Source organism: Protopterus annectens, chromosome 12.part0 (genome assembly GCF_019279795.1).
Source record: "Protopterus annectens isolate FY-2018-M chromosome 12.part0, PAN1.0, whole genome shotgun sequence".
Taxonomy (NCBI): domain Eukaryota; kingdom Metazoa; phylum Chordata; order Ceratodontiformes; family Protopteridae; genus Protopterus; species Protopterus annectens.
Genome location: NC_056746.1, coordinates 7868350 through 7894156, shown reverse-complemented (window position 1 = coordinate 7894156; position 25807 = coordinate 7868350). Strand labels below are relative to the sequence as shown.

The 25807-nt window shown below is 42.3% G+C and overlaps 1 protein-coding gene across 1 annotated transcript in view; it reads left to right on the top strand.

Annotated features, from left to right (window-relative positions):
- LOC122816313 (putative uncharacterized SMG1-like protein) overlaps positions 1–25807 on the top strand; it is a 403196-nt gene that overhangs the window by 282193 nt on the left and 95196 nt on the right. The window contains exon 3 of the mRNA XM_044089046.1: positions 3510–3662. Coding sequence (XP_043944981.1) covers positions 3510–3662 — 153 coding nt within the window. The remainder of the gene's footprint in view (positions 1–3509; positions 3663–25807) is intronic.

Below are 25807 nucleotides of genomic sequence, written 5' to 3'. Positions count from 1 at the left end.
AAGAGTGTCTCAGCAGGTCCAATCCCATGAATGTTTCACAGGGATATATTTCTGGACATTCTCCACTGTTGGGGTGGTACTCTAGTAAATCTTTTTGCGTCACCCTTGAACAGACCACTTCCAAATGTTTTGTGCTGGAGCCCCAGCTCCTCTGGTGTTGGAAGGTGGATGCCTTATTTTCATGGAAGGGGATGTTTCTTTATGCATTCCCCCCTTACCATTCATTCAGAAAGTTCTGCTGAAAATATGGCAGGACAAACCAAAAATCTTGTTGGCGACCCACTTTTGGCCAAGACTGCACTGGTTCCCTTTTCTGCAGTTAGCCAAGGGCAATCATCACAAGTTACCTCGCAGGGTGGGTCAAGTTCCACAAGACAAGGGGTCACTTATCCATCCACACTTAACTCTGAGCCTGACTCTCTGGGTGATGGGCTTTTCTCTGGGTGATAGGCTTCTGATCCCTTGTAGTCCTGCAGAAGGCCAGGAAACCTAATACTAGGAGATCCTACTTGTCCAAATGGAAGAGGTTCTCCACCTGGTGTCTGAAGAAATGGCTAAATCCATTTTCTTAGTTCATTTTTATTTTTGTGAGCTGCTTAAGGCCAGATTGGCTTACTCTCTTGTTTAAAGCCCATCTGGCTGCCATTTTTGCATGCCTGCCTGCATCTCCTTTAGCTTCTAGACTAGAAGTTAAACTTTTCCTTAAAGGCGTCCTTCACATCACACCTCCCAGGAAACCTGTTTTGCACATGGAAGACTATTTTGTTGGTAGTCATCACCTCTGTTAGAAGTTTCTGAACTTAAAGCTTTATTGACTTGTCAGCCTTTTCTCATCTTCCACAAGGATAGGTTTCTTTCCCTACCAACTCCTCCTCCATTCCTAAAGTGGTTAAATGACTTGTCCCTTTAACCAATCTGTTCATCTACCTACTTTTTCCTACTCCTCAAAATTGAGAGGATGCTACATACCTTGAATGTGCATAGGCAACTCAGATTTTACCTAAACAAGGCCAAGTTCATTAGGAAATCTGAGCAGCTGTTTCCTTTCATCCCAGGGAACTGGGAAAACCTCTCTAAACAAACTATTTCCCCTTGGATGATCTAAGGGTTTTTCCTTTTGATGTGTGTTCCCTGGAAAGTCACTTTCTTCCTCAGTAAAAGCTCATTCCTCTGTGGCTGTAGCTTCCTCCAGGGCAGGGGTCTGCAACCTTCACTATCAAGAGCCATTTTTGGCCCCTGTCCCAAATAAAATTCATTGGGAGCCACAAACCCTATTTGCCCATACAATGAAGATAAAACCGTGTATAATATAGTTAATATACTAAATATAAAAGTTACCAAATATAAATTTATAAGAGCAATATTTAAAATCTGTCCCTATTTTTGTTCTTTTGTTTGGATTGCTTGATTGCTCTGTGTGGGTGGGTGGCTGTGAGTGTCATATCTCTCGATCTCTTAGAACAAGAAATTTTGGCAAAGCCATAAATAATGGGCTGCAAAGGCCCAAAATAGGGACACTTTTTTAAATATTGCTCTTACAAACTTCGAAAGTTGACAGAATAACAGATTTTGCATTAGCATGTTTTCTGAAGGGTATGAAGTTTGAAACTCAAATGCCTGTCAATTTTTTCTGACTTCAGCCCTCAGTTTGACAGAAAACCACAATTTTGAGGAAACCCAAAACATGAGGCTAAAGTCATGACATTCTGCAAAGATCTGCATAGTTATGAATTAACCGTGTGTGTGTTTGTGTGGAAAATGAAACCATGTTCTAGCAGTCTTATAAGAGCAATATTTAGTCTGTCCCTGTTTTTATTTCATTGTTCCCCTTTATTTGTGGCTCTGTCCAGGTTTCTTGTAGTAAGACTGTGAAAGGTATGGAAACCTTTCAGGAGATGCTGCTGCTGCCAGGGGATCGCAGTCAGTGTGTAATGCATGGCAACAAATCGTTATTCTAGCAAGTTTCTAAGTTTATAAGAGCAATATTTCAAGTCCATCACTTGATCACTGTGTGTGTGTGTGTGTGTGTGTGTGTGTGTGTGTGTGTGTGTGTGTGTGTTCGGTAGAGTGGCCATTATTTTTCAAAGCTACAAGGAGCCACTGCAGAGGGGTTAGAGCCAGATGCGGTTGCAGACCCTCCTGATCTAGGGCCTTCTTCAAAGGTTTGGACACTGCCTCTATTCTGGAAGCAGCTACATGGTCTTCTGTCCACATATTCAGCAAACATTACAAGTTGGATACTAGATCCAGAGCAGTTTTTGCCAAGAGTCTTGTATTGGTTCGTGGAGACTTCTGCTCCAACTTCCCTATCCCTTCCATATGTTTTGGTACTCTCCCTCATGTTATGAATACTGCAACACGTGAATAGAAGGACATAGAATAGTTGAGTAAATTCTTACCATAATCATAGATGTCCTTATTTTCAGTGTTGCAGTATTCTGTCCCACCCTCCTTTCCCTTTGGTTCATGCTTTTCTGAGGCTGTTTTGCCTCCTATTGCTTGACTGATGTTCTGACAGGGGCATTCAGTTCTGAGGATTGTATGTGCAGATCTCACTTTTATGGTCTAAGTTGACTGCATGTATGTATGTGTGAAGTCTCGTACCTTGCAGTAGTGTTTGGTGTACTGGATGGCTGTTTGGGTTGCCTAGATGGGGAATCGGGGAATCACTCATGTTACGAATACTGCAACATGGAAGATGAGGACATCTGTGGTTAGGGTAAGATTTTGCACAACTATTCTGTCTCTCTGACAAGGTCCTTGTGTTTGGAAGCCCTAATTGCCAAGTTTCCAGAAGAGTGGAGGCACTGGATAAGATTATGCAAATGGTTAACTGAACCCAACCACTACCCTTCCAAGTTAAATTTATCCCTCTAGCACCTAGGGCTTTACCCCCGCTTAGGCTGGAGTGTTATCTATACCTTAATTGGCTTTTATTTTTAACATACAAAATCCATTTCTCATTGTGATGTTTTTATAATTCCATTTAATGCCCTTTTGTGTCATTGTAATAGTTTTGTAACTCCTTTTACTTGATCTCTGCAGTGCTGAACAGCAGAATAAATTGAGAGAGAATTGCAGTTTCAGAGGTTCAGTTGAAAAACAGTGCTGACTGTGTATGCCCTTGAAGTACATGTTAGCAGTGTTCTCTGGAAGTTTTCCCTTGAGCTAAGTAGCAGTGCTGATGTTGGATTCCTTTTATATATGTCTTTAGGTGGTTAAAGAAATTTTCAGATGTTTTGTATGCCCTTGTGGGTTGCATGAACAGTAGAACTTGAGTGGTGGTTGTCTGTGTCCATGGTCTCCGTACTGTCACTTTAATGGTGGTAGAATGATGGAATGGCACAATGTGATATTACCATGTTAAAAGCAGAGACCAGCCACAACATTGACACTAGCAAAGAATGACAGGCTTGTGCCTTAAGTCATTTTGGTTATTAATAATTTATTTCTTTTAGAAAAAAACCTAGCACCATAACTTGCAAAAATATTTTCTTACATGTACTTAGGTAGCTGTGATGTCAGTGGAGGACATGATGAAAATGCTTCTGGTTGGAAGTCGTTGGGGCAAGAGCTGAGGGTTAATAATGTAACCCCAGATTTGACCAGTATTCAGCATGGAAACCGTGCTTTAGCAACAAGAGACATGAGGAAATCACAGGGTAAGAAAACCCTTTCAAAGTAGTTTCACATATGTATGAGTGTTTTTAAACCCATACCAAGATTAAAATGCGATTTAAAATAGATGTTAAAATGATGTGAAAAACTTTTGAATATGTGCCATTTTTAGAGGTTTGTAATATTAAACCATTTTTACATGAAGTGATGTGGTACAGTACTGGAAGTTTCTATCTCAAGTAACACTGACTTTTTCTGCAACAGGAATGTGATGGGGAATTAAGTAGGAAGTTTCAGTGCAGAATAGTAACATTTTCGACCAGTTGAAATAAACATGGTTATTTCATATATTTAAGTTTGGGTATTCAGCAAACAGTTACATTATGCACTGCAATTCTGGATTCAACATTCATGTAAGCTACTTGACATAATTTTCTTTGCTTTCAATGTCTGTGTAATCTAGAAGCAGCTGTTGGAAATAAGGTGCGATGACGCTTGGTTAAGAAATCATTTGCATAGTTTGTGACAGATGTAATCAGGTGTCCAAAAGGTGTCAGCTAGCAGTTTGGTGATGAATGTGATTTGTGCTAAAGGTTGATGTGATCATCTGGCTTGGATTCCTGACTTGGATTCCAGAGCTTTGGATGTTCCTTGTGTGTGCCTGGATTCCCCCCAACCCCTGTGCTTCTTATTTAAGAAGGATGCTTATTGTAAAAGGAAGAGCAGCTCACTCCATCTACAGTTCTTTGTAGTTTTATTGAGTAAAAGCTAGTCTATCCAGTTTGTCTTGGCAACTTCCAGAGCTGCAGTAGTTCCCCCAGATGTGTGAATTACCTCTTTTCGCAGGGAACTGTTGTATTGATTATTGTAATCTTTTTCGCATGCACTTTTTTTGGTGATCTTTCCATTGCCTATATTTCTGGTCACCAAGTCTTCCTGTGACTCACGGGTACAAGTGCCAGCTTAAGGCAAGTCCTGAAACTTCACTACAAAGATTCTGTGGACAGAGACCATAAAGCCTTAAAACTGTGGCAGTTCCACATGGAGGCCAGCCACAGAGAAGCTCGGCCTTGCCAGCCTCCTGGCTTTCACATCTACCTCCTCTGATCTCCAAATGACTGGCTTGTTCTGTACTTGATGACCGGATGCCACAGTCTACCGTATGTTGCCTTCAAGACTTCCCTGTGGGTTTAGTGTGCAACACTGGGGCCCCTCCCCCTACATGCCTGTCATCGCTCCAGCTGTTTTTGGTATCGGCACTTGGCCAAAGACGTGGTGGTGGTTTTGTAATGGGTCCATGTCCTGATACCCCTACTTGGAAAATAGTCTTCCTCTGGGATGGCTTGTATCATCGGGGGGGGGGGGACTCTTGCATAGGCTCTAGGGCCGATAGCCTAGTACCAACCTATGAAAGCCTAGCCATAATTCCCTGGATATTTCTTCCCACAATATTTACTTCTCTGGACCCCTGTCTAGCCAGACCTCAAAGGGGTCAATCCAGATGTCCTAGAGGCAGATCCCAGGCTGGTCGGTTCAGATTTCAAAGTGAAGGGGTGCTTTTCTACCTCCAAAAGTGAAGAAGACAAATAAACCACAGGAATAAGTTCCCATGACTCTGCCCTGCCTGCAACACTTATCTTCTGGCAGCACCTCTTAGGGGAAACTAGCACCTTTTTTTCACAAATTGGCACATACTCTAACATAGGACAAATGGCCCTCTAGACATGTCACTAGGCTAAGTTTCACTTCCATACCCTGCCAAAGAGCAAAAACGGGTGGGCTAGACCCCGCCAAAAGTTTGGCCAAGCAAAACAAATCTGATCTCACTAACAATGGGGGCTGTTCAACAAGTATTCAACAAGTGCCACAACCAAGGATGACAATATGGAGACAATAATGACTAGTAAGGCAGAAAGCAACAAAGTATCCTATGACCTCTAAACACCTATCTACCTTTTTCACTTTTTCCTGAAATACTCAAAATACAGCTTGTTGACCTTTTGCCATGCTGGGCAGCAAGGCTTGAGCAAGGCTTGGCTTAGCAGAAAGGCATATCTAAAATAGATTCAATATGTCCTAATCAGATAAGTATGCAAAAGATACAAAGCTTTCAAGGCTGGTCAAAGCATTACTTAGATTTGCCTGCTTTGCAATTTGGTTTATCTATCAAAAGTCAGGGACTTGGATAAAGTGCCTGAGCAGAGTAATTGCAGAGAACAACACTATTCTGACTTTTGATCACTGCCCATTTAAAGACGACTGCACAGAAGTATTCAGAGTGAAAATCAGCTCTACTACAGCATCTGGCGCTTGCGTGAAAATGCAGGACCATATGAAAATAATTTTATGGTGTAGTGTCTGGACACAACATTCATTCATGGTATCTCTAATTCCATATGCAACTGCTGCAAAGAGGAAACTTCACACAACACCAGCAAAAAGCAAAACATTGACACTGCCTGCAACAGGAGTTGCCGACTCATTCCTGCCTAAAATAGGAGTTAAGGGACAGGGTAAAAGGCTTGCCACCAAAACAAGGGACAGCTAATCTATTACTACTTCCAGCCAGGTATCACTCAAAAGGGTCATTGCATCAGAAAATGCCTGGGCACCTACACATGGTGCAATGCATCAGAACAACTCAAAGCAAGACAACGCAGTCACTGTCATCTAAAAGTAATTAAAATCAAGAGATGCTAGCTGTTCTTCATGCCCTGACAGCCTTCAAGGAGCAAATTCATCCAGGACAACTTCTGACTTATAACGCAGCACCTTAGAGGAGCCAAAAATTTAAGGACTCCAAGGAGGTCACCAATACCTGCATGGGACCTTAATTGTGTCTTGAAAAAACTCACCCTACCTCCTTTTGAGCCAGCTGCTACTGTGGATATAAAGTTTTTATCTTGGGAAAACAGCTCTGCTCCTAGCAATAACTTCTGCAAGACGAGTGTCAGAGCTACAGGCTGTCATGGCTGTGGAACCTTTTATTTTTTATCCAGACAAGGTCTCTGAGGGCAAACCCAACATTTATGCCTAAGGTGGTGTCCAGTGTGGTCCTTAACCAAACTATTTATTTGCCAACTTTTTATCAAAATCCACAGAACAAGGGGGAGAGAATTCTGCTTTCTTTGGACGTACACAGACAGCTTAGATTCTGTTTGGACAACACTAAAATTTTCAGGCATTCAGAGCATATGCTGCAGGATCACAAGGAAAGGCCATCTCCAAGCAGACTATTTCTAAGTGGATAGGCCACTGCATTAGTTTCTGCTACTCACACCATGGCAAGCCAGTGCCTAAGGGCATTAGGCCACATTCAACCAGAGCTGCAGCCACTTCAGCAGCCTTTCTCAGAGGGAGTACCAACCAAAGACATTTTAGAGGCTGCTACTAGGAGTTCAGTGCACACCTTTGCAAAGCATTATCTGCCACTTTACTCTAAATCCAGGGCAGGCTTTGCCACTGCAGTTCTGCAAGGCCTCATAGCCACTCCTAATGATGTTTAGCTCCAGCCAGCCAACCATAGCTTTGGGACTCTACCCAAATGTAATGACTGCAACAGTGAAACATGAACATAGTCAGGGCTGGCCTTAGCTGAAATGGCACCCTAGGCGAAGTAGTGCTGCGGTGCCCCTTAAGCCCCACCCACACCATAGTCAAGGAACACCCCCATTTGAGCCACGCCCACAGGCATAAATGAGCTTATTAATGACAAAAACACTGCTAAAAAGGTAAGTTGTCATCAGTTTATATATAAACCAGTGCATATGAAATACTCAGTGCTGTGAGATACAATGAACATTCACTCAGAGTACTACAAATAGAAAACAAATTCACCTGTTTGATATATTTTATAAAGTCACACAGTAGAAATATGAAATCTTCTACCCCATGTTTGCAAAGTTCACTGCTACTGCTGTACATTAGGTCTGAAAGCATCACTCAGACCCACAGATACACAGTGCTATTTGTCTGCTATGGCAAGAGTGGCAAGTAAATTCAATTTTTTTTTCATTTATGTTTTAATCAGTAGGTATTTTTAACTTCAACAGCATGTGATCTATGAAACCTACCACCACTACCAAATACCTTTTCAGGTAACTGCACTGATTGACTTCCCTAGAAAATTTCAAAAGGAAAATTACAACTAAATAGCCAGGCACTGTGGTGTACAAATATCACACACTTAGTAAATATAGCACATGTACAGTAAGTCTACATGAAAAACAATCAGTAACGTCATTCTCGAAGCAGAGCAGAATCTCAACAGCTTGTTACAAAATTTCGGAGTGTTAGCAACTCAACAAAAAGCAAAAACGGTGCAGTGTGAGAAAACAGACTCAAACCACAAAAATAAAAAAACTGCACTGTAACTCTACGGTACTAAAAGTACAAGTTTGAATACAAAATACAGTTCAGGGAGCGTTAAACTCAACTTTGGCAATACTGACTGCATTCTTTGAGTGATATCTCAGTGGCACACAGCATTTTGAACAAATTAAAACTCAAGTGTATGCATGCCCATTGATGCTGTGTTTTTTGCTTTGGAGAGGGCAGCTCTCACCTGTGCATCTGTGATCTCAGGAAGGCTACACTCTGCTGGGCTAGACATTTGCTCTTTTGGGGGGGGGGAGTTTGCACTGAACCTTTCTGCCAGGATGTTGGCAATGTCTGTGGGTTCAGTGTATTTTTTGTCATTTTGCACTAACTCAGAGCATATCTGGGAGTTGCCTCCCAGGTTTCTGACATAACTAAAGAAGGCCTTGTGATTATCTTTAATGTCTTGTGCAATTTTTCTTTCGAAGCTGGCCTTAGATGATTTTGAGGGATCGTAGTTTCTTGCTAGTACTGATCAGAGACGCCTTCCCTTTTTGGGATTTTGCTCTATCATGTAGTAGCTTTCTCCTTCTGTTGTATAGCTTATTTATGGCCGGGGTCCACCAGACAGGTCTCCTGCCTTTGGAGGAGTGAGTCTTGGTTTTATTTGGGATAGCATGCTCCATGCATTCCTGTAGGTGTCCGTAGAATGCTTTTGTAAAGGATTCTGCATTTTGGGCCGTATTTTCCACTGGCCCGGGGGCTTTGAAGGATTCCACCTCAGTTTTGAGAAGTGTGAAGTTTGCTTTTGACAAGTTCTTCACCGTGGTTTCCTTGGCTAGGGGTGGGGATGGAATATGGATGTCCAGTGAGATTTGTTTATGGTCTGAACTTACCAATGAGGGGTACACCTCTGTTGTGGAACATAGAGACTCCATGTTGGTGATGACCAGATCCAATATGTTTTCCCATCTTGTGGGAGTGGTGACCAGTTGTTCCATAGCATTTGAGTTTATAAATTCTAGGAACCGTTGGGCGAGGGTGTTTGGGCTTGAGTAGTTTTCCCAATCAATGTTTGGGTAGTTGAAGTCACCCAATATAATGGTGTTTGGAGAGACCTTCATATTCTCCAGTGTTCTCAGGAAAGCCGAGTGAGGTTCCTGTGTTTGGGAGGGTGGTCTGTAGCAGGCTACAAACTGAAAGGAAGTTTTGCCCACTGTTAGTTGCACATGGATGGTCTCCGATGCTTTGTGCAGTGGCACTAACCTGGAGGTGTGGGTATCTTTGATAAATATGGATACTACCCCTCCTTTTGTGGTTCAGACCGAGTTTTGGGGCTGGAAAGCATGGTATGAAGTATAACCTGTTAGTGCTGGGGTGCTCTCGGGAGCCTTGAACCAGGTTTCTGTTACTGCACAGATATCGATATTCTCCATACTAAGGAGAGACTTGAGTGCGTGCATCTTGAGGTTTAGACTTCTGGCGTTGAGCAGCATTACCCTTAGTTTTATGTAGTTATATGTATAAAAGAAAGGTTAATGCAAGCATACTTACCGATGAACAGTACATAAGTACTCGCACAACATCTGTGCCATCTAAGATGGCATGTATTCTAAGAATTAAATAGCAGTTATTTACATTGTTACAGTAAAGAAAATTACAGCAGTATTACAGCACTAAATATACTTTCATTGTATTACTTTTGACTCTCCGCATACATTTTCAGTGAATCAAATCTACATTTTTGTCCATGTGACTTCACAAGTCACTGCATTTCTTAGAGTACAGAAACCCTCATGACCTCTAAAATCATAGGTGCTGTGGATTGCCCCCACATAACAGAGGTTAGTTTGATCAGAAAGGCTGACCCCAGTCGTGGTTCTGAGGAAAACCTGGCACTGTTACTACAGCCATTCTGCAACTTCAAATACAACATTTACTGTCATAGCGTACATCGAAGTCTGTTGTCTCTAGCGCCCTCTTAAAACGGGCACACCGGGATCCCACTAAAAATGCAGATAACTTTTTTCCCGATTTGGATCCCACTAACAAAATGCATATATTTTTTTTCCGATTTGGGTTTACAAAGAGGAAACAGTGACTTTGCTTCCCCTCACTATAGTTTTTACTCAACTGTGTAGACCACATACCCTAGTACAACACTCGAAAGCAGCAGCAACAACAACTTGTGGGGTTTGCACCCCCCCCTCCCACCACACAATATAAGAATTGAGGTCCCTGGTAAGAAATTTTCCCAATACATACTCCAGAATTCACCCCAAACTCTCTTCTGCTTACCAAGATACTGCAAACTGCCATATAAAAAGTAGTTCTAAAATGTTTTTTTTTTTTTTTCCTAACATAAAAAGTAGTCGTCTGTACCTCACACATGCATGCCCATCTGTCTACACAATATAGACTTCAAAACCACTCATGCCTAAGTTTAAAACGTGCTCTCTTACTTTACACCTGCTATGCTTTAATCATCCCACCATGGAATTGGACAGGTACAGCTTTAGCGTCACTATGACTTGTATCAGCAGGGTAATCCAGGGTGGTGCGTCTTTGAGAAAGGGCCACCAGAAGTAATGTTAAGTGCAGTTTTCAGTCTCTGTTATTAAGCCTCTACTTCTTCATACAGTCAGCACACACGCAGCATGACAGGTTAATGTATGCTCCTGAACACTTATCCGTTCAGGATAGGAATATTCGAGGAGAAGGATCCTGTCCGACCCAGTTAAACTCTTTACAACCTCAGCTGCCCTCAGTCCAAAAGGGATGACTAATTTGGGCAAGAACTTTTCTCTTATGGTAACATACCACACTTGCAAATAACCCGAGCTGTGGTCAAGAAAGATGGTCTGAAATCAGCCAGAACCGAGAAAGGTAATAAATGTGAACTCAAACCAACTACGATTACTCATAAATAAATGCGGGCCATCACGAACACGCATAGATTAAGCACTAATATCCAGGTATTTTATAATCACCATCAAAAACTGGCCTTCTCCAATTTGATACCTAGGAGTATAAATTATTAGTTTACAAACATGTTGGCATTCACAGTAACAGAAAATAAAAAAGTCAATTCCCCTTGATGTTCCCCTCGCCAAGATGACCTCCAAGAGGAGCAAAATACCAAACAAGCCATCGCTGGTACCAAAAGGCCGAATGCAATGATGAGGCAATGATTCCACCAACGAACACGGGAAAGTAGTAAATAAAATTGTATTAAAACAAAAAAATAAACACCATCTTCACAACATAACACTGATCGAAGAAAACGAAAAAGGTGTCCAAACAGCATACTCTACAGAACGCTCAAACCCACTGCTTTCCTCTTTACCGACAGTTAAGCTTTCCTTTCAAGGGAGTCCTCTCCTCGTGTTAAGCTAACGAATAAATAAAACCACACAATTACTCTCCTTAACACAACACGTGAGCTAAAACGGACTATATTCTAAATTACTTTCTAACTCACCAACAGAAAAAAATTCTCGGTGTCTCCATTTCTCTTCATAAAAACCCATATTCAAGACCCCTCCCCCACTACCAGATATAACAAAAGTTGGAAAATTCTTACTATTTACCTCCGACATCGATGCCATTGCGTCCATGGTGAAACCTGCATCCCAAACCGATCACATAGATGTGGCGGGGGGGGGGATGGAAGAACACAGTAGGGGGCCATGCTATTTGCTGTGGAATCGTGCTTTGGACTATGGAAGTGGGGGGAGGGTGCAAATGCTACAATATGGGCGTGGGCGGTGAAACTGAAAAGTGAAGAAGTAGTAAAAGAAACTAAGTTAAGTCAGTCAATTTGCGCCCTTTATGAGGCCAGAATGTACGGCGCCCTAGGCGGTTGCCTAGGTTGCCTATGCCTAAGGCCGGCCATGAACATAATACACTTGTGTACACTTACCATAAATGTAGATGTTCGAGTGTATTCACATTTGCAGTCCAGGTTACCCACCCGCCATCCCCCTTTTTTCTACTGGAACTTATCTTTCCTTGTCTGATTTATACAACCTGTGTGGTGTATTTGCTTGTAGATGAAGGTAAAGATATTCATCGTGTTTCACTGTTGCAGTCATGACTGTAGGGTTCTCCCCTGCCGGCAGGCAGTCCTCGGTCGGCCAGAATCCCAAAGTCTGGGTCCGACGTCGGCTGTTCAGACATGCTCCCTGACGTCAGAGCGCCAGGAGTACAAAGCCGACAGCCGACGCCATGTTCTCCAGTCTTTCTTGCCGTGCGGTGATAGCAGTTCGCAAGTGCCGGTCAGCTGACTCCTGACCATCTTTTCTGAACAAACTTCAGTCCGAAGACTTTCTTCTCCTACTCGAAGATAAGTACCCCGTTGGGGAAACTTTTTTTCTTGCTCCAGTCCGATGTCAGAAAAAGTTAATTGTATTTCATGTGGAAAGCAAATACCTCATAAGGATTTTCATTCTTACTGTATTCCTTGCTTAGGCCCTGACCACGACGTAGCTAGTTGTCTGTTTTGTGCTAGATTCAATCAACATACAATTAAACGAAGGTACGATTTTGCATTTCATTACTTCGGTAGGCGTTTTAATTACAAAATGTCGTCTGATACGGTTCCGGCTGCCGGAGTTCACAAACTACGCAAGGACAAAGGCAGGCCTCCGAGGTCCAAATCTAACGATATTGTACAAGCAGAGCCAGCTTCGGGTTCGGCTGTCGTCAGTGAGGTGCTTTTGCAGCCCCTGTCATCGGCCATTTCGGAACCGATGGCCGAAACTGACTCCCACGAGGAGCCAACTAGGCCTTTGAATGTTTCTGTTGCAGGACCTTCGGACAATGCTCCTTCGGATGGGTCCGGAGCCGCTGTGCAGGTACCGGCTTCCGAAGGGGCTTTCAGGCCTACTCAGCTTCTAATAAGGGCAAAGCCAAAGACAAAGGCAAAGACTCCTTCCAAATCAAAGACTGCAACACAGGCCTCTTCTGATCCGGCTCCCAAGTCACAGAAACAGTTACTTAAGATGGCGGAGGACTTGCTTACTATGATTAGGGGGTTCACATCCCCCTCCAGATAAAAGGCCAAGGCAGGAAGTTTACTATGACTCCTCTGATCAGGCTTCTGTTTCTTCAGTTTCTTCTTCTGACCAGTAATATTCTTTTCCTCCTTATGAGGATTCTGATGCTGAGGAAATCCATACCTTCAGCTTCTCCCCCTGAGGATTTCTCTTTTGGGGAAACTTTGCATGAAATGAGGGAACATTTCCACTGGGAAGGACAGGAGTATTCAGAATCTAAGTAGACTAAGGGATTTTCTTCCCCAACATAGACCCCTGGCTATTCCTCCTATTTTGGATATTGTGGATGATGCTTTTTCGGAGGCTAACTTAACCCCTGACTCTTTTCCTCCAGCTCCTGTTAAGCCTGACAGATATTACAGGGTTCCTGATTCCCACCAGTTTTTATACAAGAACCCTACTGCTGACCCTGAAACCATTTCTCAGGGTCCCAAGGGAGTTAAGGCCGCTTCTGCTAAAAACCCATTCCCACTGAGAAGGATTCCAGATTCTTAGAAAGATGGGGCAAAAAAGTGTACACTTCTGCTACTCTATTAGGGCTTTAAACTGTCAGTTTCATATGCTGAAATACCAGCAATTTCTCCTGTCTGTTTTAAAACCAAAGCTAACTTCCATTTCTGTCTGTGCAGATAAGGAATTACATGACTTAATGCATGCCACTGAACAAGTTGGGAAGCATGGTTTACACTGTGGATTTGATGCCTTGGAGGCTTTTTGTAGGGCTGCTGTCTCGGGCACAGTAATTAGAAGGCATGCATGGTTAAAGGAACAAAATTTGCCAGATCAAGTAAAAGCTAAATTATTGGATGCTCCTGTTAAGCATAATGTTTTGTTTGGATCTAAAGCTGAAGAGGTGATTAAAAAGATGGAGGACAAGGCAAAATCCATGCAAACAGTTAAAGATTTCTTACAAGTACAGCCACCCAGATTTAGTAGGAATTGGCCTACAAAAAATTGGTCCTTTCCCAATTCAGACAGGCCTCAGAGGGGTAGATACAGACTCTCACGAGGAAGGCCTCAAACACAAGCCTCTTATAGACCAAGACAGTGGACTGCTTCCACCCCTTGGGGAGGAGAGGACAGGTCGCAAGCTCATAGGAAACACTCAATGACTCCCTCTGTTGGGCTGCAGGAACTTCTTGCCTGGAAGCCCCCCTCGGAGGAAAACTTGCTCTTTTTCACCTAAATTGGACTCGTATAACCCAAGACAAGTGGGTTCTGGATGTGGTTTCAAGAGGTTACAAATTCCATTTTCATACCCTACCAAGGCCAAGCGGATGGCCAGATCTTCCAAAACATCAATGGACAGAGGCCTTAAACCAGGTGGAAGCTCTTTTGGCTATGAAAGCCATAGAACTAGTTCCACTTTCAGAGATGGGACAAGGCTTTTACTCAAGGCTCTTTCTAGTCCCCAGTAAGCAAAATTCATGGAGACCCATTCTGGATCTGTCAGTCTTGAACACTTTTCTAGAGATACCAAAATTCAAGATGCTAACTCTACAGCAGCTACTTCCAATGCTGACCAAAAATGCATGGATGGTAACTTTGGATTTAAAGGAGGCATATTTACACATTCCCATTAGGCAGGAACGCAGAAAATACCGCAGGTTCAAGGCCGGATCGAGGCACTTTCAATTCTCTGCGCTGCCCTTTGGATTGTCTACTGCGCCCAGGGTCTTCACCAAATGCCTGGCTCCAGTAGTAGCTTATTGCAGACTCAAGGGAATTCAAATTTACCCTTATCTGGACGACTGTCTTACTTGGACAGCAAGGAGGTCTTACTCCAGCATCTACAGTTTGTTCAGAATCTTCTCAAGTTCCTGGGATTCACTGTAAACATAAAGTCAAATTTGACACCCTCACAACAGATAATTTTTCTGGGCGCTTCTCTAAACACAACAACCCAGATGGCATTTCTGACACGAAAAACAGTTGCAGCTGGCTTCAACTTTCAAAACCTTGGCAACTTTAACTCTGCTATCTGCAAGGAGATTCCTGCAGGCTTTGGGTTACATGGCCTCCTGCATCCTTCTCGTGCCATATGCAAGACTACATACGAGGAAAATACAGTGGTACCTAAAAAGTGTATGGTCGCAGCATTGCCACAGTTTAGACATACTGATCTCCGTCCTGCCTTGTCTTCAAAAGGAATTCCTTTGGTGGTCCAAGGCATGTACTCTAAACAAAGGAAAACCCTTCTGTCTGCCTCCGGCCACTCTGATACTAACCACGGATGCCTCAGATTATGCATGGGGAGCCCATTTTGAGGGCAACTGTCTGCAGGGCCTTTGGACAAAGGATCAGAAGCACCTGCATATCAATTTAATGGAAATGTTAGCCGTTCAGAAAGCTCTATTGGCCTTCAGGAATCTTCTACAACCAGGACAACTACTGATACGGACAGACAACACCACAGTTATGTGGTACACAAGCAAGGGGGATCTCATTCCTACCCCCTTTGCAGACTAGCCATGGATCTATGGAACACAGCTGTAGCTTGCAATCTGGACCTTCAAGCTCAGTTTCTACCAGGGAAGCAAATCTTCCTGGCAGTCTGAGCAGAAACCTTTCGGATCCACACGAGTGGATGCTGGACACCGAAATATTCAGGATGATGATAGCAGTCTGGGGATGTCCTCACATAGACCTCTTTGCATCCCACCTCAGTCATCAACTACAGATTTTTTGCACCAGGACTTTCCACGAACAAGCTTGGAAAGTGGATGCACTATCATTCAGTTGGAGAAACCTCTCGGGATATGCCTTTCTGCCTCTTCCTCTTCTTCCACGGGTATTAAAGATCAAACAGGACAAACCCAAGATGATAATCTTGCTGGCCCCAAATTGGCCTCAGAGTTTTGGTACCCAACTCTGAAAAACCTATGTCTGGAGCCCCCTTGGGTTTTACCACAGACTCCGAACCTTCTGTCCCAGCACCAGGGTCAGGTTCTACACTCCCATGTCAGAACTCTCAGCCTGGCGGCCTGGTTAATCCAGGGTCTTTGATTCATTCTCTCCTACCCAAGCAGGTTATGGATGTCATTTTAGAAGCCAGACGTCCTAGCACTAGAAAATCTTATGCAGAAAAATGGAAAAGATTTTGTTCCTGGATGCAGGCTCAGGATTCTGATCCTCTTCTTCCGAACATTCCTTTGATTTTACTTTACCTGACAGATCTCTTACATAAGGGTCTCTTTCTCTCCCATTAAGATACATGCCTCTGCTATTTCCACTCATTATAATACAGACCCTCCAATCTTTTCCCACCAGCTCATGAGACAGTTTCTCAGAGGAGCTAAGAACTTAAGACCTCCTAGATCTCCTTCCATTCCTGCTTGGGATCTCATCTATGTTTTGGAAAGCTCACCTTACCTCCTTTTGAGCCGCCTGCCTCTTCTTACATGTTTTTATCTAGGAAAACAGCCATCCTGTTAGCTCTGACCTCTGCCAGGAGAGTTTCAGAGTTGCAAGCTCTTATGGCTGTGGAACCTTATATTATTTTTCATCAAGACAGGGTGTCTTTAAGGACTAATCCTACTTTCATGCTTAAGGTGGTTTCCAAAGTGGCTTTAAATCAAACTATTCACTTGCCATCTTTTTTCCCCACTCCTCAAAATAAAGGGGAAAGGATCTTACATTCCTTGGATGTACACAGACAACTACGTTTTTACCTGGACAGAACCAAGGACATCAGAAAATCACAGCAATTGTTTGTTTCTTATGCTTCAAGTTCCCAAGGTAGTCATTTCAAAACGGACAATTTCTAAATGGAGTGCTCATGGAATTAGATTTTGTTATTCACACCATGGAAAGCAAATCCCAGGGAGTATACGGACTCATTCCACCAGAGCTGCTGCCACTTCAGCTGCCTTCCTCAGGGGAGTTCCTACCAAAGACATTTTGGAAGCTGCAACTTGGAGTTCAGTGCATACTTTTTCAAAGCACTACAATCTACCTCTCTACTCTAAGTCTAGGGCAGGCTTTGCTTCTGCAGTCTTGCAGGGCCTTTTAGCCACCCCTTCTTCTTTATGACCACCTCCCTTTCATTCTGCTTTGGGATTCTACCCTACAGTCATCACTGCAACAGTGAAACACGAACATTGTACAGTTGTGTACACTTACCATAAATGTAGATGTTTGAGTGTCTTCACTGTTGCAGTCTGGGTTTCCCTCCCTCCTGTCCCCTTATTTTTACTTTTTGTGTGGTTCCTTTTTTTCACCATTCTTCTGAGGTGTATTTGCAAAGGATATGGGACCTTACTCATTTTGGGACTCCTGACATCTGGGGCAAGAAACTGGAGAACATGGCGTCGGCTGTCAGCTTTGTACTCCTGGTGCTCTGACGTCAGGGAGCATGGCTGAACAGCCGACGCTGGACCCAGACTTTGGGATTCTGGCCGACCGAGGACTGCCTGCCGGCAGGGGAGAACCCTACAGTCATGACTGCAACAGTGAAGACACTCTAACATCTACATTTATGGTAAGTGTACACAACTGTACTTTTTGGCACCTGACATCTGGGGCAAGAAAAACTGAAGAAAATGGCGTCTGCTGCATTTTTTATATCCCTGACGACCTGACGTCAGGGAAGAGGCGACAGCACCCGACGCAGGACCCAAGACTTTGGAATTCAGGCCGACTGAGGGCAACCTGCCAGCAGGATTGCCCAAATGTAATAACTGCAACAGTGAATACACTTAACATCTACATTTATGGTAAGAGTACACAACCTGTACTATTCTTATGTTTATCATGCAATATTTGATATGCTGTACTAATGAACCTTTTTAACACCTTGTATTGTAGACCAAACTACAAACTGTAACAGACCTGTGTTTTTTTTTCCACTTAGCATTCCCCACTCCCTTTATCTTTGCCTATAACCTATTCTCAATCCATGGTAAAGAAGGCAGTCTCTAACTTGCAGTCAGAACTTCAACTTAGTCTTATTCCAATGTATTACCTTCTCCTCCCTAGTTATTTGATCCCAGTACCTTTCTTCCTTTGCCAATTTCTCACAGTAAAATCCAGACCTTATCTTGCCCATTTTCTGTATCCCCTATATGCAGTCACACCTATTGGTAAAATTTCCTTTCCCCATTCACGTGTTTGCTTAGTTCTTGTAATACTTTCTTGCTTTTTATTTATTTTTTTTTATTTTACATTTGGTGACCGGGCTAGTCTAGCTGGACAAATATCCGTTTTCAGTAGAGGCCCGGGGAGAAAAAAGAAAAGCTAGAATTACAAGACTTAAAACAATAATTAACAATAAACAATAATATAAAAATAATACATAAAATAAGCATGTAGCATTTGTATTTGTATGAATTAAAAACCCAAAAATAGAACCATAATCTTTTTAAGAGAAATAGTTGTTTAACAATAGAATAACAGGTAAGTAACATTCTACAGTTAGATACACAACACTAAATATTGCTGAGAGAAAGAAAGGTGTCGGTGATTTGTGTGTGGGGGGTAAGAGAAAGAAGTTTTTTTTTTTTTAAGAAGAGGGAGAGTTCATAAACCACTTTTTCTTTTCACATTATGGAAGACTTGGTTGGGTGAGAGAGGAGGAGGAGGTTTTATTAGCACAATAATAAGAGTTGAGTCATCAATATTGAATGCAGATGGCTTGGGGTATATTCATTCAAGTGAAGGATAAATAAAATAAAAAGAAGGGGAGGACTCTAGATTGATCCTTTGTGGAACCCCCCTGGGTTTACTGGATGAGGAGGAGGAGGTTGTGTGTTCCCATAGCACTGCTTGCCCAAGTATGTTGGAGGGTAACCTCTGCCATTAGAGAGATGATAGCTAAGTGAATAGAGATTTAGTATGTCAAGAAGAATTATGTTATGGTGTCAAGGCCAGCTGACAAGTGTAGAAATAAAGCTGATGAGAAAGATATTGTTTTGCCTATTATTATATATCATAGAAAGAGAGAAAGAAGGAGCAGGGGAAGTGCTGGAAGGATCTAATGCCATGTTGATGCAGAAGTAGTTTAAGAAGTTGTTTAAGTTAAGAATTTATTTATATGTGTTCCATGATCTTCTTTCTTTGGAGGGTAAAAGGTAAGGCAGCAGGGCTAAAGTTTGTTGTGAGCTTGTGAGATACCGAGCCTATGCAGAGGTATTATATGTGATATTTTCCTAGATATTTTCCTTTTTCCTTCACAGATAGTCCTGATAATAAGCAAGATGATAAATAGGCTTGTCAAGTCAATAGCAAGTTTGTTATTAGAGTATATTGGCTGATGGGAGATGATGTTTGGGGTTTTAGGTTTAAGAGTATATATACACAGTATGGATAAGCTGGAGTGTATGTTAAAGACATTGGAAAGAGTAAGGAGGTTTAGTTAGGTGCAAGGAGTAAGAGGGGGTAATGAATTAGCTACTTCGTTAGTCTCAGGGTAGTCATCATTGGACCAGTCACATGCTTTTTTTTAATTCTGCAAACTATCTATCTGAAAAATTTGTTTGTTTGAGCACCTTAACCTTAACTGTAGTTGGGTTTTATGCTTTTTTGTTAAATAACATATGTGAGCATATGGTCACCTAATATTTATCGGAAAAGAGTTCCTGGAAATTAGGTTATAGGTGGTTATTAGTAAGGGTCAGTCAAGAGTTGATTCTTTATTTGTGGTGGGTTGGATTGGAGTGTTGGAGTATTAATTAGCCATAGAGCCATATAAAGATGGGGGGGTGTGGTGGGGTGATGGTCATCCAGTCAATCTTATTTCATGGTCGCTGCCTAAGTATATATATAGGATGGAGGGGTTGATTTCTGGAGAATAGAGGTTTTTTTTTGTTTGTCAGTAGTAGATAGTATGTAGATGCAATGCATCAAGAAGAGATGAATTGTAGAATTTGAATTTTTTTATTTAAAACTTTATATTGTGTAGTATTAGTAGTAGGTTTTTAGGTGTTTTGGTACATGATATTATTTAAGATGTAATAATAAAAAGATTGGAAAATTGTTAGTGAGGGGGATGGATTTAGGGATGAATATGAGGTTTTGCTTTGAATGTAACGTGGCTGTTTAACAGCCTTCATCCAAAATCATACTTTGTCCTTATTTGTCAGACCCCCCTTTTCATCATCCCTTTCCAGTTCGTTTCTAACCTTCTGCTAGAGTTGTGTATATGACACTTGCGTAGCTCTCAAGTATCCATTCAATTTACGTAATCTTAAACTACCTTGTTTTAATGGGATAATCACCTTTTCCCACTTAATGCTTGCACTCCAACTCTTACCTGACTTGTATATAAAACTAAATGGATTAAAAACATTCGCACTTGTACCTTGCTGTCCATGTACGCAATCAAGAGCTTCCACTTCTCTACTTTTTGTTTTATCTTTAGTCTCTTCCCACATATCCTTAACTGCAATAACAATCCTTTATCACCTTTATTAAGGTATCACATAAGACATGGGCACACGTTAATAGAAAAAACAAACAATATTAACTATTTTTCATTTTCACGTTTATACAATTTTCTTTCTTTATATTAACTTTTTCTGACATTAAATCTCAATTCCTGCCTTCCCTTGAAAATTACTCTGCATGTATTCCCACAAATTCCATTTATTTCTGTATAATTTCCATCCTCCCTTTTCTAAGAATCCACTTTCCAGTACTTTTATCTGTCTCGCAATATTCAGTACTTTAAATAGTTTAGATGTTTTCCATTTTATAGTAATTGCTTTTTTGAGAGCCAACAGAATTAAACTTGATAGCAGATTATAGAACCATTTGGGCCCAGAAAACTAGACCGGGTGGGGACAGATTAAAATACCTTTACAAAATCCCAGTAGCAGGCTTTTCTTGTAAAATTGCTGGACTAGGCCAGAGGTTCGAAATTGTTAGCAGGTAGATGTTCCCTAATGATTAGGGTACATCTTTAAAGATTTGGAATAAAATTAAAAATTTTACTTCTCTGTTAGGCTTAAAAGAGGTCAGTTGCCCACATTTGCTTGCTGTAGTACAAGTTGACTTAATAAAAATGAGCAAGCATGCAGTGAAATGTTTTGATAGTTAAACTTTGTACTGCCAGTGGTAAGAACATAAAATGTGCGTGACTTCGAATACAGCCCTTCCCAGAAGATGTTTGAGGGTAACCAGTCAGAGTGCACTGTAATAAGTCTGTTCTTTGGTTCCTCCCTCTTTGGTATCCGTGTTTTAAAAAGCTTAAGAAGAAAGGTAAGACAGCATGGACTTGGACAAAAATTTGCTCTCTGATGCTCCCAAGTACAGTAGAAGCATTGCAGCTAAACAGTGACTATTATGTTGTAAGCAATCCTGCACTTAACAGTTCAGACCACCAGTGGAGAGGAAGCAGAGGCAAAATCAGGTAGGAGTGCCCCCCTTAAACTATAGAATGCCTGTTTCTGATCAGTTAGTACCTGCTTACTTGTGAAGACGTTGGTCTTTCCCACTTCAGAAGCCAGTTTAAATTGAACACACACCTATGAGTGAGGAAGTTTGGCTTGGGTTGTAAGATAGAACCCTTCTCTTTATGGACATGTTTTCTCTGCCATCGGATCAAGTAATCCTAGTAGGGCCCACACTAGACATACTTTGCTTGTGTTATGAAATGGCTGCAGTTACAGCAGTAGACAATATTTTACTTGGCTATTCCTGGTCCCTCTGAAGAATAGATCCTAGTAATACATTTTCTATCCCTCCAGTCTCAAAAAAAAAAAAAATCAGCATTAACCGTTAAATCCTTCCCTTATTGATGTTCCAAAAGAGTATTCTGACCATGGAAGATGTTTATCTGCAAATATCCTATGTAAGGAACTCTCATCCTAACTGTTTGGGGATGTCAACTGTCCTATGGTGTGTAAAATTGCTCATCTTTGTTTGCCCATCTCAGATTTAAAAATGAACATTTTCCACTCCCTGAACAAATTGATTAAAGGCCACTTAGGAAGGATTTCTCAAAAGCTGCATATAGTATACCATATCTAGTCTAACTTGTTGAGTAGTCTGAGCTCTCCCTGTTGCAAGAGGATTTCAGGTGCACTTTTGCACACCAGAAGCAGGTTGTCCGACACCTGGTCAAGGTTTTATTCCAGAGTACTGCCTTTTGTGACACTGGAGATGTTTTTGTAAGGACCGTTCTTAGTGCTGCATCATACATGTTGGACACCATCCATATTGTTCCCCTTGCTGTGTTGTAAATGAAAACCAGTGGTTGCAGCATCTGTTTTGCGGGAGAGTGTGCTTAGATGTACATTCTGTCCTCTCAGATTGTGGGTTGGTGTTACTTCAGTGGAAAAAGGCCATCAGTTGCTGGGGGATGCAGATGCTGACGTGTCCGATATGGGAGGAGCAGTGACGGTTGATCTCTGACCAGCTCAAATAAGGTGGAACAGCCAGGGCAAAGCCAAGTGTACCATTGTTAGCCGTGGAGTACATACACCATTTTGAATCACTAAGCCTGGTTATCGCAGTTCGTAAAGAGGATGGAGAATGCCATCTAGATTCTCTGCAGCCTCCCCCTTTCTTGCAAAAAGCTAATAATGTCACGGAGTCACTGGTAAGTACAAAGTGCTCTAGAGATTCAGACTGGGAAAGTGGCGGGGACAGGAGTTTCTCAAGTACACTTTGTAGTAGAAGAGTCCTCTCCAAGAAGGTTTAGTAGTGTTCTGTGTTTGAAGCATGTTTTCTCCATGCAGGCCTCACCTTATGTGGTCAGTGCAGTTGTGCCATCCCCTGCACAGTTCCTCTGTTATAGTGAACTTTGGATAGTAAAGATGAAAGCACTGGTTAAGGCAGAAATATGGATGGGGTTATCTTTTCCCCCTGTGGTTCTAGGGGAGTAAGTAAAGTTCTTTCCTCCAGGTCTTCAAAGCTTCAAATTCTGTGGGACATTTCAAGGGTTGAGGTCCATCAATCTTCAGTCAAAAAGCCTTATGCAACAAAGACAGTGTGTGCTTTGGTACTGAGGTTGGAAGTTTGTCAGTTTGGTACTGGCATAGTTGCTGCAGGCCTTTCAACTGTCAGTTTATGCCTGTAGATGAGGCATCAGTGCAAAAGCAGTTTGTGCATTTTCTGGACCCAAGTCAAGATTTGACAAAAGTTTGCCTGCCCCCTGCAGGGACTGGAAATGTTGGGCAAGGACTTTATGGGCTGACTGTGGTAGTGGTTGCAGCCCTAAAGAGAACTTGTCTGTTGACCCTCCTTCCTGCCAAGAATTACTCTGATCATTTTAGGAAGCATGTTTATGCCTCTATGTAGTTTTCAGTTTGGGTGGGAAACTGTTCCATATGTTCCATTTTTTTTAGTAGGGCTTAATTGAGTGCAGCTTGTTTGCTGCGGAAGTTGTTACATTCCAGTCTGTGAACAGTCACAAGCAGCAGCTGTTTCTACTATATTGAATGTATTCTGTGACCGTCATAATGTGGCAGTCATTGGAGTAGTGAGGGCAGCTGGGAGTATTCACTCTTGGCTCTTACCTTGATTTTGACAGCTTCAGACAAGATTTGGTGTCAGATTTTTCAGTCTTATGGTGAAAGTGAAGCTGGAAGAGCGTGAGCAGGAAGTCAGGACACTTGTGGTTGGCATGCATTTTTCAGCTTCTCTGCAGGCATTCTCTGTAATTCAGTGCTTGGAAGTTGTAGTCAGAAAGAAACAAAAAAAGAAAATTCAGCTAGCGCTTGTATTGAAGCCATTGTTGGTGAGTTAGTTTTGAGAATGGTGGCTGCCAGGCAGTGGTAAGGCAGTGATTGGGAAAACCAAAGGTTTCACAGCCTTTCTTCCAAGTGTCAATAGATGCCACAGGGATTGCCTGACTGTCCTGTTTTGTCATTTGATGGTAGTGCCCTTCCACTTACCTGTATGTATGGATGGCTGCCGGGCAAGTGAACATTATATAAAGAAACAAAACTATTCCCTTTCAGGCATCTCACCTTGTCTGAAGAGTGGAGCCAGAACAGAGGTTCAGAACTTAAGGAACTGTTCAGGAGGTCCACCAGATCAAGGAGGGTCTGGATATTATTCAAGGTCCTTTTATGTTCCATAAAAGACAGGATCTTGGGCTGTTGATGCGTCTTACTGACCTAATCCAGTTCTTAACCTTTTTAAAGTCTGAGTTATGGTAAAGAAATAATTAAGCACATCACTATTTGCATACCATACCTTTTTCAAATGGAGGTGGAGACATCAGATCAGAAAGTATAAAAGATTTGTTTTTCCTTTTTCGTTCTTACTGATGAGTTATGGATCTGATCCACAGATCAGACTTGGCTGCATTTTCCAGACTTTAGATCCTAGTCTCAAGTGCCTCCCTATTACCATAATGCACTACGCTACCTCTAGCTCCCAAAATCTCATTTGCTGCCAGAAGTGGTAAAACTGAAGATTCCGAAATCTTGAGCTGTGCAGACTAGTTGCATTTTTGGTTTTGGTTGATGGTTCCTTCCTTCTTCCCTCTTGGTGGTTTGACCGTTTCGTTTTTCTTTGATTTTTCTTGTTATGGCTGTTACCTAGATGTTCTTTGTGTTTCACTGTTGCAGTCAACCCATTTGGGTTATCTGCTTGCAGTAGCCCTCAGTTGGCCTGGTTATCAGAGTCTTGGGTCCTGTGTCTGTGGTTGTCGCATCTTCCATGATATCGGGTAGTCAGGGGTATAAAGCATGCAGCTGATACCATTACATCAGTCTTTCTTGCTGTGCGGTGCCCGAAGCAGTTCACAAGTGCCGGTCGGCCGACTCCTGAAATTTTCGTTTTGGAGTTTCAGAACCGAAGTCTTCAACTAAACTAAGTACCCTGTTGGGGAACCTTTTTCTTGCTCTAAACCTATGTCAGTTAAAGTTAACAAATGTATTTCTTGTTGAAAGCAAATACCTCAAAGATTTTCGTTTGTGCTGCATTCCTTGCTTAGGCCCAGAACACGATGTACCTCGCTGTCTGTTTTGTGCCATATTCAAACCTCAAACTATTCGTTGTCAGTTCATTTACGCTTCTAAATATTTTGGTACATGGTTCAATTATCCAGAAATGGCTTTGGTAAACCAACCCGACTACCGACATTCTGAAAAAACACAAAGATAGACAGAGACCGCATAGGTCCAAAGCTGCAGACGACGCTTCTAAGCTAGTCGCCAGTTCGCCGGTACTCTGGTGCTTTCGCAGCCCTTGATACCTGCTACTTCAGATTCGCAGGCCTCTGAGACCCATTCGGAGTCCGGTGGTTTCTGAGGGTGTATTCAGGCCTGCTGACTTGCATATTAAACCAACTCATCTTCTTCAAGGCTTAAAACTCGATCCATGCCTAGAAAACCGACGGCCAGACCGCCTCATCGGGCCCCTATGCCTAAAAAACAAATAAGAGTGGCTGAAGACTTTATTACTCTAATCAGGGGAAGCCACCCTTCCCCCTCCAAGAGACCTAGGACTGATTTTCCTTTTGATTCTTCTGATCAGGACTCTGAAATTTCTGTTTCTTCTGATGACCAGGATTTACCCTTGTCTGCCTATGAGGATTCTGATAGAGGACTCCATTCCCTCTGCTTCCTCTCCAGAGGATTTCTCTTTTGGTGAAACCTTGCATACTCTTAGGGAGCATTTTCACTGGGAGAGCCAGGATTACTCTGACTCCAAAAAGAGGCTTGGGGATTTCTTACTCCTGCCCCATCACAGGCCTTTGGCCATCCTTCCTGTACTGGACATTGTGGATGATGCCTTCTCTGAATCTAGCCTGGCCCCTGACTCTCTACTTCCTGCTCCCAGAAAACCTGATAGGTATTGCATGGTTCCTGACACTCAAGTTCCTCTCTCAAAATCCTGCTGCGGATCCTGAGACTATTTCACAG